Below are 23665 nucleotides of genomic sequence, written 5' to 3'. Positions count from 1 at the left end.
TGTTAGCATCTCTTGGGATGATCGTGATTTAGGGGGTGCATAGTAACTGTTCTGGTTTGCTAAAGCTGCCGAGTGTAGTATATCAGGAACGGATTGGCTTTTTAGTCACAAATTTATAGTTCTAAGGCCGTGAAAATGTCCAAATTAAGGCATCAAGGGGTAGATACCTTCTCTGAGGAAAGGCTGCTGGCATCCAGGGTTCCTCTGTCACGTGGGAAGGCACGTGGAGACATCTGCTGGCCCTTCTCTCCTGGCTTCAGGTTTCAAAGTGGCTTTCTCCAAATGTCTCTCTTAGCACCTCTCTTAGCTGCCCACAGGGGCAAACTCTGGGTTACATACCTTAGCTTCTCTCCTAACTGTCTCTGTCAGCTTCTCTCTTAGCTTCTCTGAGCCCTCTCTCTCCATGAACTCTCTTAAAGGACTCTATTAAACTAATGAAACCCATCCTGAATGAGCAGGGTCACATCTCTGTGGAAATAACCTAATCAAAAGTCCCACCCACAACAGGTCTGCACAAAATTGGATTAAAAGAACACGGCCTTTCGGGGGTACATAGCAGCTCCAAACCAGCACAGTAACAGAGTAAGGAAAAGATTTGGGTTGCCTTGCTTAGGATGCGTAGTTTAGTGTTGCTAAGTGCTAAATACTTACTAGGGTACTTGCCTATTAGGGTGGGCCAGGTGGAGTAGGCCAGTTGAAGATCCTCTCCTGTTTGCAACGCCTCCTCTTTGTCAATAAAAGAACCTCTCATCTTTCCATTTGAAGCCTCTAAATTACTTTGCAACCTCTGCAATGCCAATTCAAATGAAATTTAGTTGAGCTGTATTTATATTCCTTTGAAATGAAATCCATACAATTAGAACCAAACTGTTAATACTTCTGTCTTGTGTTTAAGCCAATTTAGTAGATATCATAAGACTTCAGAGCTGTTCTGACTAGTATTGCTCTTACTTATGATGAATTCTTGTTATTTCTGAGTCTTTGTCAGCCACAGCGTTCTTAAATCCAATGCAGATTTCATTACAGATTAAATACTAGCTGAGTTTTAGTGGTTCCACCTGCTTTAGTTTCCTGGGTTAATAGTATATGCACTTTATAATTTTGTGATAGATCAAACACTGATTCTCCTGAAGTTGATAGAATTAGGACATTTGGTATGGTTGCCTTAGTACTAATAAAGGTGCTACTGCCCCCGGGGAAAATGGAATAATTAAACAGCTCACCACAGTAATCTAATTCTGTCTGTGATGATGGTAATTTTGAACTAATTAGAAAATTAGGGCGGTATTTATAATTATACGGTGCTGCCTTCATCAGGATATACCACATGCCTATGTCAGGGTATCTGATCTGTCTTTCTGTCCAGCACGTGGTTCATCCTGTGGGTTTTTAATACCCTGACGACACCTCTCAGAGATCCTTGACCGAATTCCAAGTACACCCCATTTCTGTCATCTGCTGCCCAAGTTGAGTCTAGTCTAATGAAGGCATGCTTGCTGCCTTAGCAATATTTAGCCCAGGGCTGCACTCTGAACTGTTGTGAGTTGCCTGAAGACAAAGGCAACATTTTGTCTCCAGGGTTAGCCTGCCCACCTCCCCCCTCTCCCCCCACTACCTGCCCCCTATGGTCGGGAGATTGAGGGATGAGTGACGTTTCGCGTGGTTTAACCAGGGACATCTGGGCGGAGGCACTTGGGGAACACTTTTTTTAAAAGTTCTTTTTCTGTTTGAAGCACTTACAAAACAGATGCTGATGTACATATAGTATTCAGTTAAGGTAAAGTCAGAAGGAAGTAATGTTGGGGAAGTTTAGCCATTGAAGAGCCAGTGCTGATGTCTTCCTTAAGCAGAGTTGTGTAGGAAGAGTCAGAGGGGCTGGGGTTGAATCCTGACTTAATAGTGTGTTACCTTGGGAAGTTGTTTCACCTGTGAGCCACATTCTCCGTCAGTTAAGGGTGGAATATACAAAGCAGATAGCCCAGCTGAAATGGTCAAATACCGAGAAACACTGAAATCACCTAAACTCACCAGCAAGGAAATAGAAAATCTCAGTCAACCAATAACAAGTAAAGAGATTGAATTAGCAATCACAACCTCCCAACAAACAAAATCTAGGACCAAATGGCTTCACTGGTAAATTTTACTAAATATCCAAAGAATAATTCTTCCAAAAAATAGAAGAGGAGGGACTGCTTCCTACCTCATTCTGTGAGGCCAGCATCACCATAACACCAAAGCCAGATAAAGGCATCACAAGGAAAGAAACTGTAGATCGATGTCTGTTATGAATATAGTTACAAAAATCAACAAAAAACGAGCAAACTGAATTCAACAACACATTTAAAGAATTATACATCATGACCAAATGGGATGTATCCCAAGAATGCAAAGGTGGTTCAGCATAAGAAAATCAATCAATGTAATAGAACCACATTAATAGAATGAAGGAAAACAATGACACGTGATCCTCTCAACTAATGCAGAAAAGGCATTTGACAAAATCCTGCATCCTTTCTTGGTAAAAACACTCAGAAAACTAGGAATAGAAGGGAACATCCTCAACATTATAAAAGGCCTATTTGAAAATCTGCATCTAACACACTCAGTGGTGAAAGATGAAAGCTTTTCTCCTAAGATCAGGAACAAGACACAAGAATGCCTGCTTCCACCATGTTGTTTAACATGATACTGGAAGTTCAAGCCAGAGCAGTCAGGCAAGAGAACGAAATAAAAGACATCCAAATTGGAAAAGAAGTAAAACTCTCTGTTTGCTGATGACATTGTCCTTTAGATATAGAGAATCCAAAAAAAAAATTCACAAGAAAGCCACTATAGCTAATAAACTAATCTGGCAAAATTGTGGGATAAAAGATCAACACCGAGAACCTTTTTGTGTTTCTATACACTAGCAATGAACAATCTGAAAAAGAAATGAAGAAAACAATTCCTTTTATAATAGTAGCTTAAAAAAATAAAAGAGCTAGGAACAGATTTAGCCAAGCAAGTAAAAGACTTGTATATTGAAAGAAATTTAAGACCTAAATAAATAGAAAGACATCCCATGTCCATGGCTGGAAGACTTAATATTGTTAAGATGTCAGTACTATCCAAAGCGATTTACAGGTTCAGTGCACTCCTGATCAAAATTCCAGCAGCCCTTTTTTTTTTTTTTTTTTTTTTTTTTACCAAAAATGGCAAATTAATGTGGAATGGCAGGGGGCCCTGAATATTCAAAATGTTTTGAAAAAGAAGAGCTGTGTTGGAGAACTTACACTTCCCAATTTCAAAACTTACTACATAGTGGATTTTGATGTTGGTAGCGCAATATTAGGAAAATATTCGGAAGTGGTTAAAATGGGAAAGTTTGAGTTGTATATATGTTACTACAATAAAAAGATTTTTAAAAACTTACTACCAGGCTACAGTTCTTAAAACAGTGCGCTACTGGCATGGAGACAAATAGATCAATGGAATAGAATGAAGAGTTCAGAAGTAAACCCACATGTCTATGACCAATTAATTTTTGACAGTGGTGCCAAGTTCATTCAATGGGTAAAGAATAGTCTTCAAAAAATGGTGCTGGGAAAACTGGATGTCCACATACAAAAGAATGAAATTGGATCCCTCCCTCTTACTATATACAAAAATTGACTCGTAGTGGATGAATGACCTAAACATAAGAGCTAAAACCACAAAATCTTAGAAGAAAACATCAGGGGAAATCTTCATGACCTGGAATTTGACAATGGATTCTTAGATATGACACCAAAAGCACAGGCTACAAAAGAAAAAATAAATTGGACTGCATCAAAATAACAACTTTTGTGCATCAAAGGACAGTATCAAGAAAGTGAAAAAGACACCCTACAGAATGTGAGAAAATATTTGGAAAGCATATATTTGATACAGGTTTAATATCCAGACTATATAAAGAACTACAACTCAATGACAAAAAGACAAACCAAGTACAAAATATGGGACAAAGGATTTGAATAGACATTTCTCCAAAGAAGATACACAAATGGCCAATAAGTATCTGAAAAGATGCTCAATGTCATTAGACTTTAGGGAAATGCAAATCAGAACCACAATGAGATTTCACACTCACTAGAATGGCTAGTATTAAAAAAAAAAAACAAAACAGAAAATTACAGGCATTAGGGAGGCCGTGGAGAAATAAGAACACTTGTTGTTTGTGGGAACGTAAAATGGTGCAGCCGCCAAGGGAAACACTTTGGCAGTTCTTCAGGAAGTTAGAGAAAGAATCACTGTATTACTTGGCAAAGCCATTTCTAGGTGTATTCCCCAAAGAATTAAAAGCAGGGACTTGAACAGATATCTGCTTACCAGGGTTCTTCACAGCATTATTCACAATACCCTGTAGTGGAAGTAACCCAAGTGTCTGTCAACAATGAATGGATAAACGAAACGTCTGTCCATTCAGTGGATAACCAGAGAAAGGAATGAAGTGCCTGTACATGCTATAACATGGATGAACCTTGAAGACATCATGTTGAGTCAAGAAATCATGAAATAAAACCAGACGCAAGGACAAATACTGTATGATATCACTGATACGAAATACGCAGAATAAGCAAATTCATAGAGACAGAAAGTAGATTAAAGGTTATTAGGGGCCGGCATAGGGTGGAGGAATGGAGAGTTAATGCTTAATCAGTATAAAGTTTCTGTTTAAGGGGGATGAGAAAGATGGTGTTGATGGTAGCACAGTATTGTAAATGTAATTGATATCAATAAATCATACAAATGACAGTGGTTAGGATGGGAAATTGTGTTGTATATTTGTTACCACAATAAAAAGTTTTACAAGATTATGGTCTCTTCTTTATGAGGTTATTGTGAAGATTAAATGAAATAATGTATATAAACTACCAAATGTTGGTATCTATGACAGATTTTCATTTTTGACCACTTTTTTCTTCCCTCCAGTTCCTTTTATTTGCTTTGCCTGGTTGTGTAGCAAGGGGTCGTTACCTGATTGGCCAGTATTACTGCCCTGCTCTCATGCATTCAAGAAATTACCCATAGCTTTTTAGTTACATCTTGAACAGGAAATTACAGATTTTTTTTTTTTTTTTTTTTTTTTAACACAGTTGGAACAGACTTTTGGGAAACTGAGGCTCAGAGAGGTGAGGGGCATGTCTCACTGATTAAAGGCAAAGCTGGAACTGAAACAGAGGCCCTTGGTCTCTGTCCTTTTTACTATGTCAAGGCTGTTGGGGATGCTTTTTTCTTTTCTGATGAGTGTGGACATGTAGGAAATATCATCTGGTGTTTGTTTTGACTCAAATTAGAAGTCTTTGGACAAATATAAAATAAAGCTGCAGGTAATTTAACAAGGGGTAACCTCAGCTCGTATCATAAACCATCCTTGTGATCGCTAGTTCATCCAGCAGTTGGGTACCGTACCCTTGGGTAGTGTAACCTGTAACTGATTAATGCCTTCAGAATAATTGTACTGCAGTTAGAAAATTGAATGGACAGAGTCATGGAGAAGTTGGACTGGGACACTTAGAGTCAGTGCAGACTTGGCGCCAAGAAACTGGTTGCTGGTGTTTATCCCTAATCATGTGTGTGATTATGGCAAATCTCTTCATCTCTTGGCTTTGGGTTATACATTTGTAAAATGAGAGAATTGGATCCAGTGACTTCTATGATCACTTCTAGAAATTTGATTTTAAAACTTTTAAGAGTAAAACCTTATCAGTGTTTCCCTGAGTTGGTTTTTTTTGTTTTGTTTTGTTTTGTTTTGTTTTGTTTTTAAGACCAGAATTCATATTTCAGGAATTATTTGACAAGCAGTCAAATGGTTTAGGAGTTGAAAGTAATTAAGAGCAGGTAGGGTAGTGCCACTAAATAGTAACAATATCCTTTTGTGTTGTGGTTCTAAAGGTGGTAAATCTTATACTTTGGCTAATTTAATTCTGTATTATGTACAATTTAAAAATTTGAAGACTGACTTTAATGTGGTTCATATTCTAGAGGAATATGCTTCTGGATTTTCTTGAAATTTATCTACCTGCTTAAAGGCATTTATTACAGTTTGATTTCTTGCGACTCCTTCCTGTCTGTTTTGTAAGAGGCATGAGGCAGGCCATTGGGGGACCATATATATATATTTTTTTAAATTCAGTTTTATTGAGATATATTCACATACCATACAGTCATCCATGGTGTACAACCAACTGTTCACAGTACCATCATATAGTTGTGCATTCATCACTGCAATTAATCTTTGAACATTTTCCTTACACCAAAAAGAATAGAACTAAGAATAAAAAATAAGAGTAAAAAAAAGAACTCCCAAATCATTCCATACCCCCATCCCACCCTATTTTTCATTTAGTTTCTGTCCCCATTTTTCCACTCATCTGTCCATACACTGGGTAAAGGGAGTGTGAACCACAAGGTTTTCACAATCACACTGTCACACCACGTAAGCTACGTAGTTATACAGTAGGGGGACCATATTTTTTGTTACTTTTAAAAACATGTATGATCATCATCTTACCACATGAAGACTACTTATAAATCAAAAACAAGAAGACAGACAGTGGTCCAGTAGAAAAAATAGGCACTTTACGGAAACATGGGAGGGGGCGGGTAAGAGTGCGACGTCTGGCTCCATGTTGCCTGCATTCAGATCCTGAAGCTGCTCTTTACCAGCCCGAGCGAGCTTTTTTAATCTCTCTGCCTCCATTTCCTTATCTGTAAAGTGAGGATTAAATGAGTTTAGGATAAAACTTCCTAGAGCAGTGCTTGGCACATACTGGGCGCTCAATAAATGTTAGTTGTCCTTGTTGCTATTTTTTAATGTGATGCCCGGCCTCACTCCTAGTAAGAGAAACGCAAGTTTAAACAAAGCAAAACACGATAATACACTCACTGTGTGGCACAAGGGGGGGTGAATAGATGCTGGCCTGCTTTGACGGTTATTTTGTATATTGGTGGTACTTCATAAGAGGACCATTTGAAATAACTATTTAAGTTTAAAATTGTTATTAGACTTTGACCCATCTATTCCAGTTCTAGGACTTTCTCTTAGAAGTTTATGTGTGAAAAAAGACCAAAAAGGAGTGACTGCTCAGTGGGCACAGAGTTTCTGTTTGGGGTGATGAACAAGTTTTGGTAATGAATGGTGGTGATGGTAGCACACTGTGAATATAATTAATGCCAGTGAATGATACTCATTAATGGTAAAATATGGCAAATTTTATGTTATATGCAGGTTATTACAATAAAACTTAAATATATGTTTATACAAGGGTATCCATTGCAATATTATTTGTTAGCATAATACTGGAAATGACTTAAATGTCTCTTGGTAGGAAAACTGGTGAATGGTTAAATCCATGTAATGGAATGCTGTGATGCTATTGAAAAGAAATGGAATAGGTCTACTTGTGCCAATATAGAATGCTTTCCAAGATGCTGTTGAGTGGTGGTGGTTGTCTTCTTGTTCCACTTGGGTTTTTGTTTTTTAAGATATTTATACACGTACGTATAATGCTTGTATAAGCATGTACTGTCTTTGGAAGGAAACCTGAACAGCTAGTAACAGTGGTTGTCTTTGAGAAGAGGGTCAGGAACGGATGGTGTATTAGTCAGGGTTCGTCAGGGAAACAGAACCAATAGGAGATATCTGTAAATATGAGATTTTATAAAAAATGTCTCACACAACTATTGGGATGCTCAAGTACAAATTACGTAGGGCAGGCCATGAACTTCCCAGGAGAGGCTGGCTAGCTGAAGAAAAAAGTGGAAGTTCTCTCTCCTCCCTTAAAAGTCTTCACTGAATTAAATCCAACTGATTGGATACTCTCATTGCGGAAGACACTCCCTTAATTTATTGTAGATGTAATCAGCCACAGATGCAATCAACCGGCTGATGATTTAATAAACCAGCCTTCTGGTTTATCAGCCAGCCAGGAAACGTCCTTGGAGTAATGGTTTGGCCAGTGCTTGCTTGACCAGACACTTGGGCACCATCACCTGGCCAAGTCGACACATGAACCTAACCATCACAGATGGTAAGGAGACCTACTTTCCTGTACCCTTTTGTACCATTTGAAACGCATTTTTTTTTTACCATGTTCATGTATTATTTACAACCCCCCCCCATCCTTTGCCTGTCCCCACCAGTACACACACTTGTCAGAACATTGAAGTGTTCCAGGAGTCTAGTTGTGAAGTGGGAGGGCATAGCCTGACCTGATGGTGTCTGATGCTTGTTGGACAGGTGGTGTGATCCAGGGCTGAGAGCAGGCTCTGATCCTGGTCATTCAGTGGTGCTGATAGAAAAAATCTCTTTGCTTGGTGGAAACTGAGGCCTTGGTAAGTGTGCTCAAGCTCAGAGGCTCTCTACAGGTGCTGTAGCGGCCAGAGCCAGACCCTCACCTTAAATCCAAGAAGAGGCTGAGTAGTAAGGAACTCCAGAGAGTTCTGTAGCTCATTCGGGAACCCCAGTTGTATTTACCAACTGTTTGGTTCTGTTTCAGTTTCCAGAGGTGAGAGGCAGAATGGAAATTCACTTGACTCCATGTAGTTTAGTACTTGTGCAGCCCTCTGGAAGTTTTAACCCTGGGAGAATGGGAGCCGTGACCAGGATTCTTTGCATAAAACTCCTTCACAGATGAGAGTCTGGAGCTTTATGGGAGTTTATAGCCCTCTCTCTTTAATCGGGTGCTGTTTAGGCTTATTGTGGCTTGCATGAAGGCTGCAGTCCCCGGTTCAACACCAAGATCAGGGTGAACTGTCTTATCATTGTTTATATATGCTCACTTTTCCCAATGTGAAATGAAATACAATCTATTTGTAGAAAGTCTAGTTGTGCCAGTTTGAATGTATTGTGTCCCCCAAATGCCATTATCTTTGATGTAGTGTTGTGGGGCAGACGTTTTGGTGCTGATTAGATTTGCTTGGAATGTGCCCCACCCAGCTGTGGGTGATGACTCTGATGAGGTATTCTCATGGAGGCATGGCCCTACCCATTCAGGGTGGGCCTTGATCAGTGGAGCCATATAAATGAGCTGACTCAAAGAGAAGAAACTCTGTGCAGCTGTGAGTGACGTTTTGAAGAGGAGTAAGCTTGCTAGAGAGGAACGTCCTGGGAGAGAGCCATTTTGAAACCAGAACTTTGGAGCAGACACCAGCCATGTGCCTTCCCAGCTAACAGAGGTTTTCGACACCATTGGCCATCCTCCAGTGAATGTACCGGATTACTGATGTGTTACCTTGGACACTTTATGGCCTTAAGACTGTAACTGTGTAGCCAAATAAACCCCCTTTTTATAAAAGCCAATCCATCTCTGGTGTTTTGCATTCCGCAGCATTAGCAAACTAGAACGCTAGTACTTTCATTTATGATTTCATCCAGTAAGTCTTAGGCTAGTACTTCCTGATATTTTTTTCTTTCTCTCTGAAGGATGACCCATTCCCATCTGTGTGGCAGTGATTTTTCCATGAGGGTTGGGGGAGTTTCATTGTATCCTGGGAGTGGTGGTGGGAGAGTGAGGAGGTGAAGGGAATGATTCTGATTTTTATATATAACACACACATATGTAACATATTCTTAGTTAAGAATTAACTGTCTTAGGTACACATGTGTTGTAACCTTTAATTTTATCTAACTCCCCCGGGGGGAAAAATACACGCGGCTAGTGTGTCTTCTCTCCATGACCTGGTTGCATGCAGGCATGCATGTAACAGGTAAATGCTGACTCGTAACTGGGCAGACCAGCAACTCATTAGAGAACAAGGCTGACTTCGAAGACAGAGGAAGGATTGGGCACATGGCTGGGGGGCAGTGAGGGATCCATTTAACTGAAGGGAGGTGATTTAGTTTGGAGTTAACTTTTCTGAGCTTTAATTAATAGCATCTTTTTTAGTTAATTCAGCGGTAATTTTTTTTCTTGGAATCCTTCCTGTTTGTTCCAGCAGAGATGTTGCCTTATTTATAGGAATTGCTTGCAACCAGTCATGATGGATTTAGGAAAGTGGCCAGTCTTCACACTGCTGTCTCCTCAAGAAATTGCCTCGATTCGGAAAGCGTGCGTCTTTGGTGCTTCCGCCAATGAAGCACTGTATGTTACTGACAATGATGAGGTAAGAAGCTCTCAAAACCTAGAATTTAGTTTTTGGGTTTATTTTGGGGCGGGGCTTTAAAGCCTACCCTTTAAAGTCTGAGAAAAGGTGGACAATAAAAGGAAATGTAAATTCAGGAAGACTTTGCCTTCGATGATATTTTTCTTTTTTTCAGTTTCTCAATTTAACACCTTCCACCTCCTACTCCTGTTTGCATTTCATGGTAGAACCGAATGGTACTGGAACTGAAGTAACGGCAGCAGAGACTGAATTCTTCTTAACAACCTTATCTCTTCCTTCCTACTAAACTATCAGACCAAACTCGTGTGTCATATTTTCAGAGTGAAGAATGGAGTCCTTAACTTTAGGCCAAATGACTCAAGAAAAACTATTTGTTTTCTAGGTCTTTGTATTTGGACTGAACTATAGTAACTGTTTGGGAACTGGAGATAATCAGAGCACACTTGTACCCAAAAAGCTAGAAGCCTTATGTGGGAAGAAGATTAAAAGCCTTAGTTACGGGAGTGGACCACATGTTCTTCTCAGCACTGAAGGTAAATAGAGAACACATCCAGCTTTGCACTCGGTGGGCAGTGGGGCAGTCAATTCCACACTAGGAGGTAGGGCTGTGTCAGGTAATTAAGCTTGGATTTTTTGTTTCTTAATTTCTGAGGGGAAGTACACAAAGCAGGTAAAAAATTAAGCATTTCAGGCTAACTTTGAAGCCGTAGGATGTTTTGCAAATTAGGCTGACGTCTGAGGTTTTAGACTACTGATGGGAAGTTGGAGAAGATTACATGTAGCAAACAAGGTAAGTGATCTTTCCAGCCTAACCTTTCAGTGGATTTGTGGTAGCAAGGCAATACTCAGGTTTTCCCTGATACATTTTTATAAACCCAGATAATACTGGAATACTTGTTTTCCTTTCTTTGTGTAATCTTGAATCTGAGAAATCTTCATTTCTTCCCTGTAGTCATGTTGGTCCCATCGTGGAAAGAATGGGGGATACAAGCAGATAGCAGCTTCTACTCTTTTCTCTACCACCCCTTGCCCACAGAGGAGATGAGTTCTTTTTCTTTGGTAATTTATCTGCACTTTGAGTAGCCAGCACTCTTGAAGTTTGTTATAGATCATCTAAATTCTTCCTTTTATGTTTCACGCACATTAGACTTTGCTCTCTCTTTAGTATAGGCCTCAGCTTTTTGTTGGGTAACCTCTAGGGTGACGTTTGGAAGGCAGCATACTTCACTGGCTCTCCCTGGGAGGCCATCCTGGGTCTGAGTTTCTAGCATTTTCATTGTCTGTAACTCATCTCTGAGTCCTCTCCACGTTCCCTGCATCCATCATGAGCTGTGCGATCCAGCTCTGAGCACCATCAGCTGATGGAATATAACTGGGCACGGGGAAGTGGTGATCTCACTTCTGCATTGCGTCATCGGCCTTCTGGTGTCAGGCTTTTTCCAACTGTTACTGCAGTACTGACTGGTTCAGCTTGTCACCTGTCGTCATGTGAGGATTTAATTTTTTCCTCATGTTTCTATTTTAGCAAGTCATTGATTTTTTTGTATTTTAAAGATCTGACCCTAAAATGCCGAGGCAGTTTTTTAAAGCAAACAACTAAAACACGTACATTCAAACACTTGATCATCTTCAGAGTGATGACCTTAGGAAACTGTAACTCTTCTTTTTGGAATGATTTTCAGAGTCCAGATAATACAGTTTTGAATATCCTGATTGTTACAATTAAACTATCAATAAAAATAACTGAATTTCTTGTGGAAATATTCTTTGTTATTACTTCAATTTTTATTTTTAGCATACATTTTATACAGTATACACTAAGCATTCTATGCATCATATCATATATAATATATAGTATATATGTTTACGTGTATTATACATGTGTTATAAATGGTCAGTTTAAAAATGATTAATGGATACTTTCTCATCCAGTAGTATAAGCATTTAATGACAAATAGTTCCTCTGCCTTACCCCTTTTCATTCTTCGCAACTGCTCTTCAGAACTGCTTTTAACTCTTTCAGATGTTTCTTCTGATATTTAATCTCATATTTTAAAATAACATGTTCATACTGCTATTTCTGAATTGCCAGTGTTAAGCTATCTATCCTGTGACTTTTTATGGTAGCAGATGGAATTTTAATTCTCTTTCCCCTACTTTCCCTCCTTTTATCCTCTCAATATAGTAACCAAATTGGTATTCAGTACTGGCATTTTTGGGACTATAAATATGTTGTTTATAGCTGAGATATCTCCTTTCTGCTACAACTCTCTGTTTTCCTGCAGTTGGTGATTTTTTTTTTTTCATTTAATTGCTTTCCTGTGCATCTATCGTTAATGTATGTTTCAGCTCTTCCCCAGAGCAGTGAAACTTCTTTGAGCATATCTGTGCACACCAGGTTGCATCTAACTGCTTCCATTTTTGGCTGCACTATAAACTTGCAGTTCTTGTTGTCACTGGTGCCTCCAGTCCTTGGGGCTTTCTGGGGTTCGTGGGCTGGGAATGGCTCCTCAGTGGCTTTCCCTCGTGCAGACTTTGGTGTCAGCTTTTCTGGTGTTCTTTGACAGACCATCAGCTTGCCATCTTCCAAAATTCTGTTGACTTCCCTCATGCTCTGTTTTCTTCTCTAATGTTCTGTCCTTGAGTGTTTATGCCTTTGTCCCTCCTTTCCTTATCATTTCAGTATGATTTGGGAAGGTGGTGAAGAAAAAACATGTGTTCACTTCTCCATGCTTTACTAGCTTGTAGGGTATTTTTTTTCCCTTTCCTTTTGTGTCTCATTTGTTTCACTCAACATGTCTTCAAGGTTCATCCACATTGAAGCATATATGAGAATATCATTCCTATTTACAATCCGATAGTAGCCCATGGTATGTATGTATCACATTTTTTTTTATCCATTCGCATGTTGATGGACACTAGGGTTGCTTTTGACTATTTTGAATTATGCTGCAATAGACATTGCAGCATAAATATGTTTGAGTTCATGCTTGATTCTTTTGAGTATATATATAAAAGTAGAACCGCCAGGTCATTTGGTACTTCTAAGTTTCTGAGGTAATGTCAAACTTTTCCATAACAGCTATTTCATTTTACATTCCTTGTGGGGTCTTTTAAAGGGGTGCTTTAGGAATATTTTCATCAGTGCCATGTTATTAAGCTGGAATGTCTTGCTCCACCTGGTGAATATTTTGAAGGACAATATGCATTTGGCATTATCACTTCACAAAATATGGCTTGTGAATTTCTTTTTTCTCTTCTGCAGCAACCATAAATTTAGTTATTTATTATAAAATTATGATGGCTACTTCTCTAACTCATGCAATACCTGAAGATCAAACTGAGTTTTCTTGAAGGTCAGAAAATTATGGGGCGGCTTTGCGTCCCTCCATTCTCCTCTTCTCCCCCAGCTTCTAGCCTGGTAGTGTTTCACTGTCAGGTCCTTGGATAATTTTGTCCATCTCCTAAGCCTCAGGCGACCCCAAAGTTTCATCCGTGGTGTCTTAGAGATGGCCTGGCAAGAGCAGGGCTGCGGAGGTCTGGTGTTCAGTTGGATTGGGTTGCTTTGAAGTTTCCCCCAGGAATTGGGACTAAGTGCATCATGTGACTGAGTTCACTTTTCCTATCCTTCCTCAATAGAAAGCATCTGAAGTTCCTGAGGAAAGAGAGATGCCTGAGAATAGTTATGTAGTAAGATCCTGTATTAACAAGAAAGTAACCATTTGCTGTTTTGCTTCAGCCAAGGGCAGTTCCGGAGAGGACCGATGGCTGCGAAGGGGCAGCGGGCAGCTCCCCCCGGCACCCGGGGACTAGTTCCTTCAGACCTGTGGGACACCTGGGGGTGCAGCGCCGTGTCCACTGCAGCTTCTTCCACACGCAGCTCTGATCCCCTTCTTACTGTGTGTTTTTGGGCGCAGCTCCTCCAGGATCTTGGGAGCTGCTTTCCCTGGGAAAAAGTTTATAAGAGGACTGTTAGTGGAAATGAACCACAGCCACAGAGCTACACTGGGTTCATGGCCACCACTGATGCTCACCGTGTCTGTGCTGGTTTGAATCTGTTGTGTACTCCATAAGAGACCATGTTCTTTATTTTGTTGAGATGTATTCACATAACATACAGTCCTTCAAAGTGTACAATCAGTGTTCATAGTATCATCATATACTTGTGCATTCATCACCACAATCTTCGAACATTTCATTACTCCAAAAATAGAATAAAAATTAGAGTAAAAAGAACATCCAAACATTCTATTCTCCTCCTCCCCCATTGTTCATTTACTTTTTTCCACACATTCATTGTTTTTTAACTTTATCAAAAAATTAAAAAACAAACAATAAAAAAAACATTTCAAACAAAAGCAAAACAAAGGAGTAAGAAAAACAAATAACCTAAAATAACTACATTGCTTCCAACATGTTCCTACCCTACCCAAAGAAAATAAACAGACTAGAATCCAACAAAGGAATGAGAAAAACAAATAACCTAAAATAACTACATTTCTGCGAACTTGTTTCTACCATACCCCGCCAGGAATTAACAAACCATAGTCGATCCTGAGCATTCCCATAACATTAAGTTTACTCTCCGTAACTTATCTGTTATTAGATAATCGTTCCTCCTTCACTTTGCTGTCTTTTGCTAGGTCCCCTACATTCTACAATATAAACCATTTATTTTACATTTTTCACAGTGTTCACATTGGTGGTAATGTATAATATCCTTCTTTTTGTGCCTGGCTTATTTTGCTCAGCATTATGTCTTCAGGGTTCATCCATGTTGTCATATGTTTCATGACATCGTTCCTTCTTACTGCCGCTTAGTATTCCATCGTGTGTATATACCACATGTTATTTATCCACTCATCTGTTGAAAGACATTTGGATTGTTTCTGTCTTTTGGCAATTTTGAGTAATGCTGCTATGAACATCAGTGTGCAGATATCTGTTCATGTCACTGCTTTCAGATCAAGTAGCTCTGTCATCGATTTCTCAGGATTTTCCAGATATGAAATCGTATCATCTGCAAATAGTGACAGTTTTACTTCTTCCTTTCCAACTTGGATGCCTTTTATTTCTTTGTCTTGCTGGATTGCTCTGGCTAGCACTTCTAGCACAATGTTGAATAACAGGGGTGACAGTGGGCATCGTTGTCTCATTCCTAATCTTGGAAAGGTTTTCAGTCTCTCGCCATTGAGTACTATGTAGGCTGCATTCTTTAAAGCAGTCTTGTGGGGGCAGACCTGCTGTTGGTGGGATCTTTTGAGTAGGTTGTTTCCATGGAGATATGACCCACCCAATAGTGGGTGGGATCTTTTGATTAGACTAAGATTAGTTAAGACCCTGGCCATTCAAGATGGGTCTTAACTAGTTTACTGGTGTCATCTGTGAGAGGATAAAACACAGAAACATTTTGAATAGAGCTGACACAGACAGAGAGGCTTAGAGAGAACATGCCCAGAGGCATTTTGGAGATAGACATTGAAACCAGAACCAAGAGATGCTAAGCTAAGAGATGAACCCCAGGGTTTGCCCCGGAGAAGCTAGCTGAGAACCCACAGATACTTAAGGAGAAAGTCATTGGAATCAGAAGCTGAAAGCAATGCAACCTGGGAGCAAAGGAACCAGCAGATGCCAGCCATGTGCTCTCTCACCTGACAGAGGTGTTCTGGATGCCATCAATCTTTCCTTCAGAGAAGCAGCTTAGCAAACCAGAGCAGCCTCCTTCCTTTATTACCTGTTTTAGTTTCCCCTCCCTTCTGGCTGAAACCTTTTCTGGTCAGAGTGGCTCACCTGACTGAGTGACCTAGAGCCTCATAGGGGTCTGAGCCCCTGATCACCAGGCTGTACTCAGGCCACTGCTGCCCGTGACCTTGTACCATCACAGCCGGGCAAGCAGATCACCCAGTGCCAAGCATATTCTCCCCACTGTGCAACCGCAGTGCCGTCTCTGTCAGATGAGCTGTGTCAGTCGCCCCCTAGGATGGTGACTCCTCTTCTTGCTTGTTGGTTCTTCAGCCAGAGGGGCACAGGTACCTGTGGCAGCCACAGCTCCAAGTTCACTGGGACCCTTGCTGTGTCCTCTGGTGGGAGTGTCCAACCCTTTGGGAACAGGACTTCTGAATTTCTGGGACTGGCGGCACAAATTCCCTGAGGTGGTCACCAGGAGTGATGGTAAACAGGGCCACTCAGACATCTACTTTTGGCTCCTGGACCCATGTAGTCTTCCTGTAAGGAGCCCAGCACTGTGTGGTGGTCACTGATGTAGAGCGTGGAGGATGGCATCCCACCCTCACGGGCTGTCTCCTCTGGTCTGGTGCCTCAGCAGTGCCTTCAGCAGGCTCGTCCGTCACTGTCAGGCCAGCAGCTTTGAGGATTGCAGTTTGTGGTGGGACCATCAAACCCCACAGTCACTCCTTTGCTGTTGAGTGTGTCCCCTGGTCTGATGAAATGTTTTGCGGGATCCTCTAAGTCCTCAGTGTGCTGGCTGAGGCTCTGAGGGCAGGAATACATGTCAGTTCCTATAGGAATGAGGGGCTGCCCCTCCCAGGGTGGAATGGGTCCAGGGTGGTCATTGCCGTAGAAAGGCTAGTTGGTCTCCCTGAAGGGTGGTGCCATATAGGGGCTCAGCAGTGGCCTCCATTGCTAGCATTTTAGACCTTTGGTGGTGGTAGTAGCTAAAACAGCCTGGGTGACCAGGAGCCCAGTCTTCTGCTGTGTTAAGGTGTTATTTGCTTAGAAGAAACCATAGGCAAGTATCTGCAGGACCTTGTATTAGGCAGTGGATTCTTACATATGATGCCAAAAGCATGAGCAACAACAGAAATAGATGAATCAGGCTCTGTCGATAGTAAAAGCTTTTGTGCATCAAATGATATTACCCGGAAAGTGAAATGACAACCAACAGAATGGGAGAGAATATTTGGAAACCATGTATCTGATAAGGGCTTAATATCCAGGACACATAAAGAGCTTGTACAACTCAACAACGAAAAGACAAACCAATTAAAAAAAGAATGGGCAAAGGACTTGAATAGGCATTTCTCCAAAGAAGATATACAGATGGCCAATTTAGCACATGAAAAGGTGCTCAATATCATGAGCCATTAGGGAAATGCAAATCGAAACCACAGTGAGATACTACCTCACACCCACTAGAATGGCTATTGTTAAAAAATGGAAAATAAGTGCTGGTAAGGATGCAAAGAAAGGAACATTTGTTCATTGTTGGTGGGAATATAAAATGATGTAGCCACTGTGGAAAACAGTTTGGCAGTTCCTTGAAAAGTTAAACACAGAAGTCCATGTGACCCGGCAATCCCACTTCTAGGTATGTACCTGAAATAATTGAAAGCAGGGGCTTGAACAGATATTAGCACACCAGTGTTCATAGCAGCATAATTCACAATTGCCAAAAGGTGGAAGCAACCCAGGTATTCATCAGCCGATGAATGGGTAAACAAAATGTGGCCTATAAACACAATAAAATATTATTCAGCCATATGGAACAAAATGCTGACACATGTGACAACATGGATCAACCTTGAAGACTTCATGTTGAGTGAAATAAGCCAGACACAAAGGGACAGATGTTTATGATTTCACATATATGAAATGGCTAGACTTTGCAATTCATAGAGATAGAAAGTAGACTACAAGTTACCAGGGGTGGGGAGCAGTGAGAATTCAGTCAGTGCATACAGGGTACAGGGTTTCTGGGGTGATGGGAAAGTTCTAGCAATGGATGGTGGTGAAGACAGCACAACACTGTGGAAACGATGAGTCCCACTGAATTGAATGCTTGGGGATGAGAACGATCATGTTGGATCCATATTTCCACAATTAAAGAAGAGTCTAAAGAGACAATAACAGTTAAGTGCAACACATGATCCTGCACTGAACCTAATTATGGAGGAGAAAAGGCCCAAAAACAACATTATTGGACATATGAAAAAAATCTGAAATATTGACTGTAAACTTTATATCAGTGTTAAATTTCTTAACTTGATAACTGCACTTAATAAGGTGGTTGTATAAGTGAATATCCTTGTTTTCAGGAAAAGTATATTGAAATATTTAGTTGTTCAAAGTGCGTGATATATACAACCTACTCTCAGATGTTTAGAATATAGACAGATAACACAGATAGCTAGAAGGATATGGGAAATGTGGCAAAGTGTTAAAAGTTGTTGGATCTGGTTTTCTGGGTGGGGAGTATGTTGGAATTCTTGGTATGGATTTTGTATTTCTGTAACTGTCCTGTAAATCTGAAGTAATTTCAAAATAAAAAACGTATTAAAAAGTTAAGGATGATATGGAGAAAAAATAAAGGTGTTATTTGCATTTTTCTTATGGCTGAGGTTGAGCATCTTTTCATACGGTTACAAGCCATTTACATTTCTTTCTCTGTGAACTGTCAATTCCTATTTCTGTAGGGTTGTTATCTTTTTCATTTCTATTTTTAGAGGCTCTTTATATATTAGGTATGTTAACTTGCTGTGATGTTAATTGCACATATTTTCCCGAGTTCCTCTTTTCCTTTTTCCTTTGCTCATGGTGTTTTTTTTCCCATGTAAAATTTGTTTTTAAATGCAATTAGATTTTTTCAATCTTTTTTCTTGTTTTTGTATTTTGAGTCATGGGAAAGTTTTCCCTACTCCCAGGGCATGAGGAATTCACTCATTTTTTTTCTTCTAGTTATTGTATAGCCTTATTTTTTACATTTAAATTTTGGATTCATTGGGGCGTTATCATGGCATATGGTATAAGGAATGAATCTAATTTTTCAATACGTTTGTCCAGTTACCTCATCTCAACTTGTAAAAAGTGCATTTTTTCCCCACCTGATTTGAGATGTTGCTTTTATTTCCTATGCAATTGGTCTGTTTCTAGACTTTCAATTCTATTTATGGGTCTGTCGGTTCATGTCCTTAAAATAAAACTTAGTTATTGAAGCTTTTTATGTGTTTTCATATCTGGTAGAGCTAGCTGTCCCTCTGTTTCTTTTTAGAGTTTTCCTATTTATTCTTATTTGTTTGTTCTTCCCGGTGAACTTCTTAATCACTTTGTCTAGTTCCAAAGACGTATTCTCAACCATTCAAGTCCGTTTTTCTGCCTTTTAGGAGTTAAAACACTCACAGGTTTTGGACATTTCTTACACCTGATATAACTTTAACTTGACATTGTGGATTACTTTGTAAGGTTTTATGCTCTTGTTCTCTTTCAGTCTTGGGGGTCCTTAGGATGAAATTTCCCATTTATGGTTTCCGTCATGATTTTTGCAATAGGAAAACCTCCTGTGACACGCATGTTGGAGGTTTTCTACATCTGGCTTGTACCTGGAAGAGGGCCCCAACTGGGCAAGGTCTGGAATCAGTCTAGAAGCCTATTTAAGTGTCACTACCTTTCCCTGGTTGCTCGGGGACTGCAGCCAGCCTAGCATAACCCCTGGGTTCCTACTGTTGCTCTTGGAGACCCATTGTTGTCCTGTCTGTTTTCCTTAATAGGTTGATGTTTTGTTACCGTGGGAAGGCAGGAGAAGAGGATATAACTCTGGGAGACGGGCTCTTGAGACTCAGCTTGCTGGGGACAGGGGGTGGTGGTGGTGGTGTGTGTGTGTACCCGAAACACCAATACTTCAGGAGAGGACTCAAAACTCAGAGAAGCTGCCTCTACGAGAATCTCTAAAAGATAAGGCCAATAACAGAAATCCAACCAGATTTCACACTACCACAATTGGTCTGCTCGAGAGGGGCTCCGACCTGCTTCTCTTGTAAAGAGGTATCTCTTTCTTACACACACACATTCACACACGTTCTCCAAGGGGTCCCTGAGACATGGTATTTGGTAAATTAATGGTAAAATTTGTGCTGATCTCTCCTGTGTTTTTGGCCTTTTGCTTAGTACCTGACACAGAAACATAAAATGAATGAAGAGACTAGAAGATCTCATTTTTGTAGCTATAAACTTTTACTTATGACACAAAGCTCGCCTTCTTTCTTTGTCAGTATCAAGTCCTTTCATTAATCATTTTGCATTTGTTTCTTCAGCTTCCTCATGCAAACCTCTTCTCCCCCCACCAATCAGTGGTTGCTTTACAGACTGGAGGGGCAATGCCAGAGACATAAATGCTAGAAAACAAGCTGCACAGCATTGTGGGGAAGAAAGGACAAAGTGTGCTGTTCTCTCGGTGCTGATTGTCTGTGTGTGACTGTTGTGCAGATGGAGTTGTATACGCCTGGGGCCACAATGGGTATAGCCAGCTTGGGTGTGGGTCAACCAACCCGGGCTTCGCTCCCATCCAGATCTGCACCAATCTCTTGAACAAGCAAGTGGTGGAAGTAGCATGTGGCTCTCATCATTCGATGGCTCTGACAGCTGATGGAGATGTAAGTGCCTGGCTTTTATTTTTTAAAGACCATACATGCACTTGGTATGGTTTGAGCATAGTAGCACTAGATATGTAGCTAAAAGCATTGTGGAATGGGCTCTTTCTCTACCGCAACCTGTTATGTGATCAGGAGCACTCTTTTTTTTTTTTTTAATTTTTTTTTTTAATTATTTCTTCCAACTTCTTCTTTTCTTTCTTTTTTTAAAATTCAGTTTTATTGAGATATATTCACATATCATACAGTCATCCGTGGTGTACAGTCAACTGTTCACAGTACCATTTTTTGTGCATTCATCACCCCAATCTATTTTTTGAACATTTTCCTTATACCAGAAAAAGTAAAATAAGAATAAAAAATAAAAGTAAAAAAGAGCACCCAAATCATCCCCCCCTCCACCCTATTTTGCATTTAGTTTTCATCCCCATTTTTCACTCATCCTTCCGTATGCTGGATAAAGGGAGTGTGATCCACAAGGCTTTCACAATCACACTGTCACCCCTTGTAAGCTACACAGTTATACAATTGTCTTCAAGAGTCAAAGCAACTGGGTTGCAGTTTGATAGTTTCAGATATTTACTTCTAGCTATTCCAGTACATTAAAACCTAAAAAAGGGTTATCTATGTATAGTACATAAGAGGGCCCGCCCAAGTGACCACTTGACCCCATTTGAAGTCTCTTAGCCACTGAAACTTTATTTTGTTTCATTTCGCATCCCCCTTTTGGTCAAGAAGATGTTCTCAATCCCACAATGCTGGGTCCAGATTCCTTCCCGGAAGTCATATCCAGCGTTGCCAGGGAGATTTACACTCCTGGGAGTCAGCTCCCACCTGGGGGGCGGGGGTGGCAGTGAGTTCTCCCGCCCAGATGGCTTAGCTGGAGAGAGGGGGCTACATCTGAGCAACAAAGAGGTACTCAAGGGGAGACTCCTAGGCACAATTATAAGCAGGTTTAGCCTCTCCTTTGCAGTAATGAGCTCCATAAGGGCAAGCCCCAAGGCAGAGGGCTTGGCACATCAAACCATCAGTCCTCAATGTTTATGAGGACATCAGCAACAGTCCAGGTGAGGAAGCCCAACACTTCTGTATTTCCCCCCAGCTCTTCAGGGGGCCCTGCATATATATTTTTATTCTCTGCCAAAATTACTTTGGGATGTGTCGCTATTTCACACTAACCTGTATAAACCTACCAGGTCTCACTTCCTATTCAGAGTTCCATGTTATTATGGTGTTTGAACAAATTGTATGAGTTAAATTGTTTAGGAAATACAGATCCTGCACCAACTAAACATCTCTTCCCTTCGTCTCACAAGTTGAAGTTTTAAAACACAGGGACCACCTTGATGACTGTAGAATTCAACCTTAATGTGGTAGCGTCTCGGACTCTTTGGTGAGACAGTGTTCTGTACTTTGGTTTTCTTGGTGATGCCATCCCTTCAGGTCTGTTTTGTTTTTCAGTAGATGTAAAGACGTAAGAAAATACGTCACAACATTTAGTTGGCGCCTCCACCACCGGTTTCACCCTGCCCTCCATGCTTAACAGGTCACTCATCCTATTGCTTTTGCCTTCCTGCCCTTTGTGTCATTCTGTGCCTCTCCACCTCCACAGCCTTAGATCAAACCTTGTCATCTCCTGCCTGAACTATTGCCATAGTCTCTTTCCCCCATAGTTTTTATTTTTCTTTTGTAATGCGATTTTCTTGAGCTGTATTTTTTAGTGCAATTTTCTTGAGGTGTATTCACACATCATGCAATCCATCCAAAGTGGATGAGTGGCTCACAGTATCATCACATAGTTGTGTATTCATCGTCACAGTCAGTTTTAGAACATTTTCATTATACCACACACACAAAAGAGAAAACCCAAAATATTCCATATCCACTCTCCCCCTATTATTGACCCCATAGTTTTTTTTTAATGCAATTTTGTTGAGATGTAGTCACACAAAGTATACAATTCACAAAGATATAGTCACTAGTTCACAGTATCATCACATATTTGGGCCTTTATCACCACGATCAATTTTAGAACATTTTCATTATACCATGAAAAAAAAAAGAAAACCTCAAGCATTCGATAGCCTTTATCCCCTCTTATCATTGACCCCATATCTTTTACTAGGTCTGCTTGTCCGGTGTTACTTCTCTGTCCCCCCATGATTTCTAAAACACAAATCAGATCATATCACTCCCCTTTTCGGCATCCTTTGATGGTGTTACAGTGATCTTACTAAGTTTGACAGCATGCAGACTAGAAGACCAAAGAAGATCAGAAGGAACAAGTGACTTGCCCACGGTTTCATGGCTGGGATGTGCCCGAGCCAGGCCTATGGGCCTTATGTCTTGGAATCTACTCATTCCTAGTCCACTTCTTGTTTAATGGAACCACAGTCCCCATTTTTAAATAAAAGGCAGCTGTACAAGGTAGCTTGAAATATTTGGGAAAAAGTGCCAGAAGAAAGATCATTGAAATTAGACGAAACTCACTAATCTTACAGGCTGAATTCCTGGTTTATTGTAACGTTAAGCGTGTGCAACGGGTGGATAATTGTTCTCAGTGTTTTCATTGGTACACGAGACAGTCCCCTAACACACTTTCAGGACGTGGTGCAGGTTATTTCCTTTGTGCCTGTGCAGTGGCCCTGCAGCATGTATTCCTGTAAGGAATCGGCTGCAGGCTTTACTGTTGCTTGCTTTTGGGCAGCGTCAGGCATGTTAACTGAGGTAGAAGTGCTGACAGAGGAAGGAGAGAAGAATTAACTCTGGAAGCCAGAACTCAGGAGGTGTGAGGGCCACTTGCGGCAACAACTGACGGGTGGGGGCGGTCCTTAGAAATCCTTCTAGTGCTGTAAGAAGTTATTTTCTCTACTGCCAGCTACCTCCTCCTCCCCGCCCCCGCCCCGCCCAAGTTTTCTCTGGCCACACTCCTGTTTTGTAGGTAGGTAGGTAGTTAACTTGGAGTAAGTATTTCATCTTTGTTGCTAGTTTTGAACTTTGAACTAACTAGAGACCTATCTGTGTCCCTCTCCCTTAGAAATCTTTGACTTTCAGGTTATGGCAGAAAACAGGCCAAAGTAAGCACAGGATGCAACCAAGAAGGAGGTGAGCTATTGAAGTTGAGAGAGAGACAGACAGCAAAGCAGAACTCAGAAAAG

The 23665-nt window shown here is 40.6% G+C and overlaps 2 protein-coding genes across 4 annotated transcripts in view; one reads left to right on the top strand and one right to left on the bottom strand.

Annotated features, from left to right (window-relative positions):
- ARL11 (ADP ribosylation factor like GTPase 11) overlaps window positions 1-23665 on the bottom strand; it is a 60142-nt gene that overhangs the window by 35060 nt on the left and 1417 nt on the right. The gene's annotated exons all lie outside the window — the stretch shown is intronic.
- The window catches only part of LOC119506927 (RCC1 and BTB domain-containing protein 1-like), a 32015-nt gene that overhangs the window by 6961 nt on the left and 1389 nt on the right, over window positions 1-23665 (top strand). The window contains exons 2-5 of the mRNA XM_037799934.1: window positions 9958-10125; window positions 10508-10658; window positions 20344-20514; window positions 23562-23584. Of these exons, the coding sequence (XP_037655862.1) occupies window positions 9958-10125; window positions 10508-10658; window positions 20344-20514; window positions 23562-23584 (513 nt within the window). The remainder of the gene's footprint in view (window positions 1-9957; window positions 10126-10507; window positions 10659-20343; window positions 20515-23561; window positions 23585-23665) is intronic.

The sequence above is a fragment of the Choloepus didactylus genome, chromosome 12 (assembly GCF_015220235.1).
Source record: "Choloepus didactylus isolate mChoDid1 chromosome 12, mChoDid1.pri, whole genome shotgun sequence".
NCBI lineage: Eukaryota > Metazoa > Chordata > Mammalia > Pilosa > Megalonychidae > Choloepus > Choloepus didactylus.
Note: the sequence above shows the minus strand (reverse complement) of the source record. Positions and strands in the feature narration are given on the sequence as shown.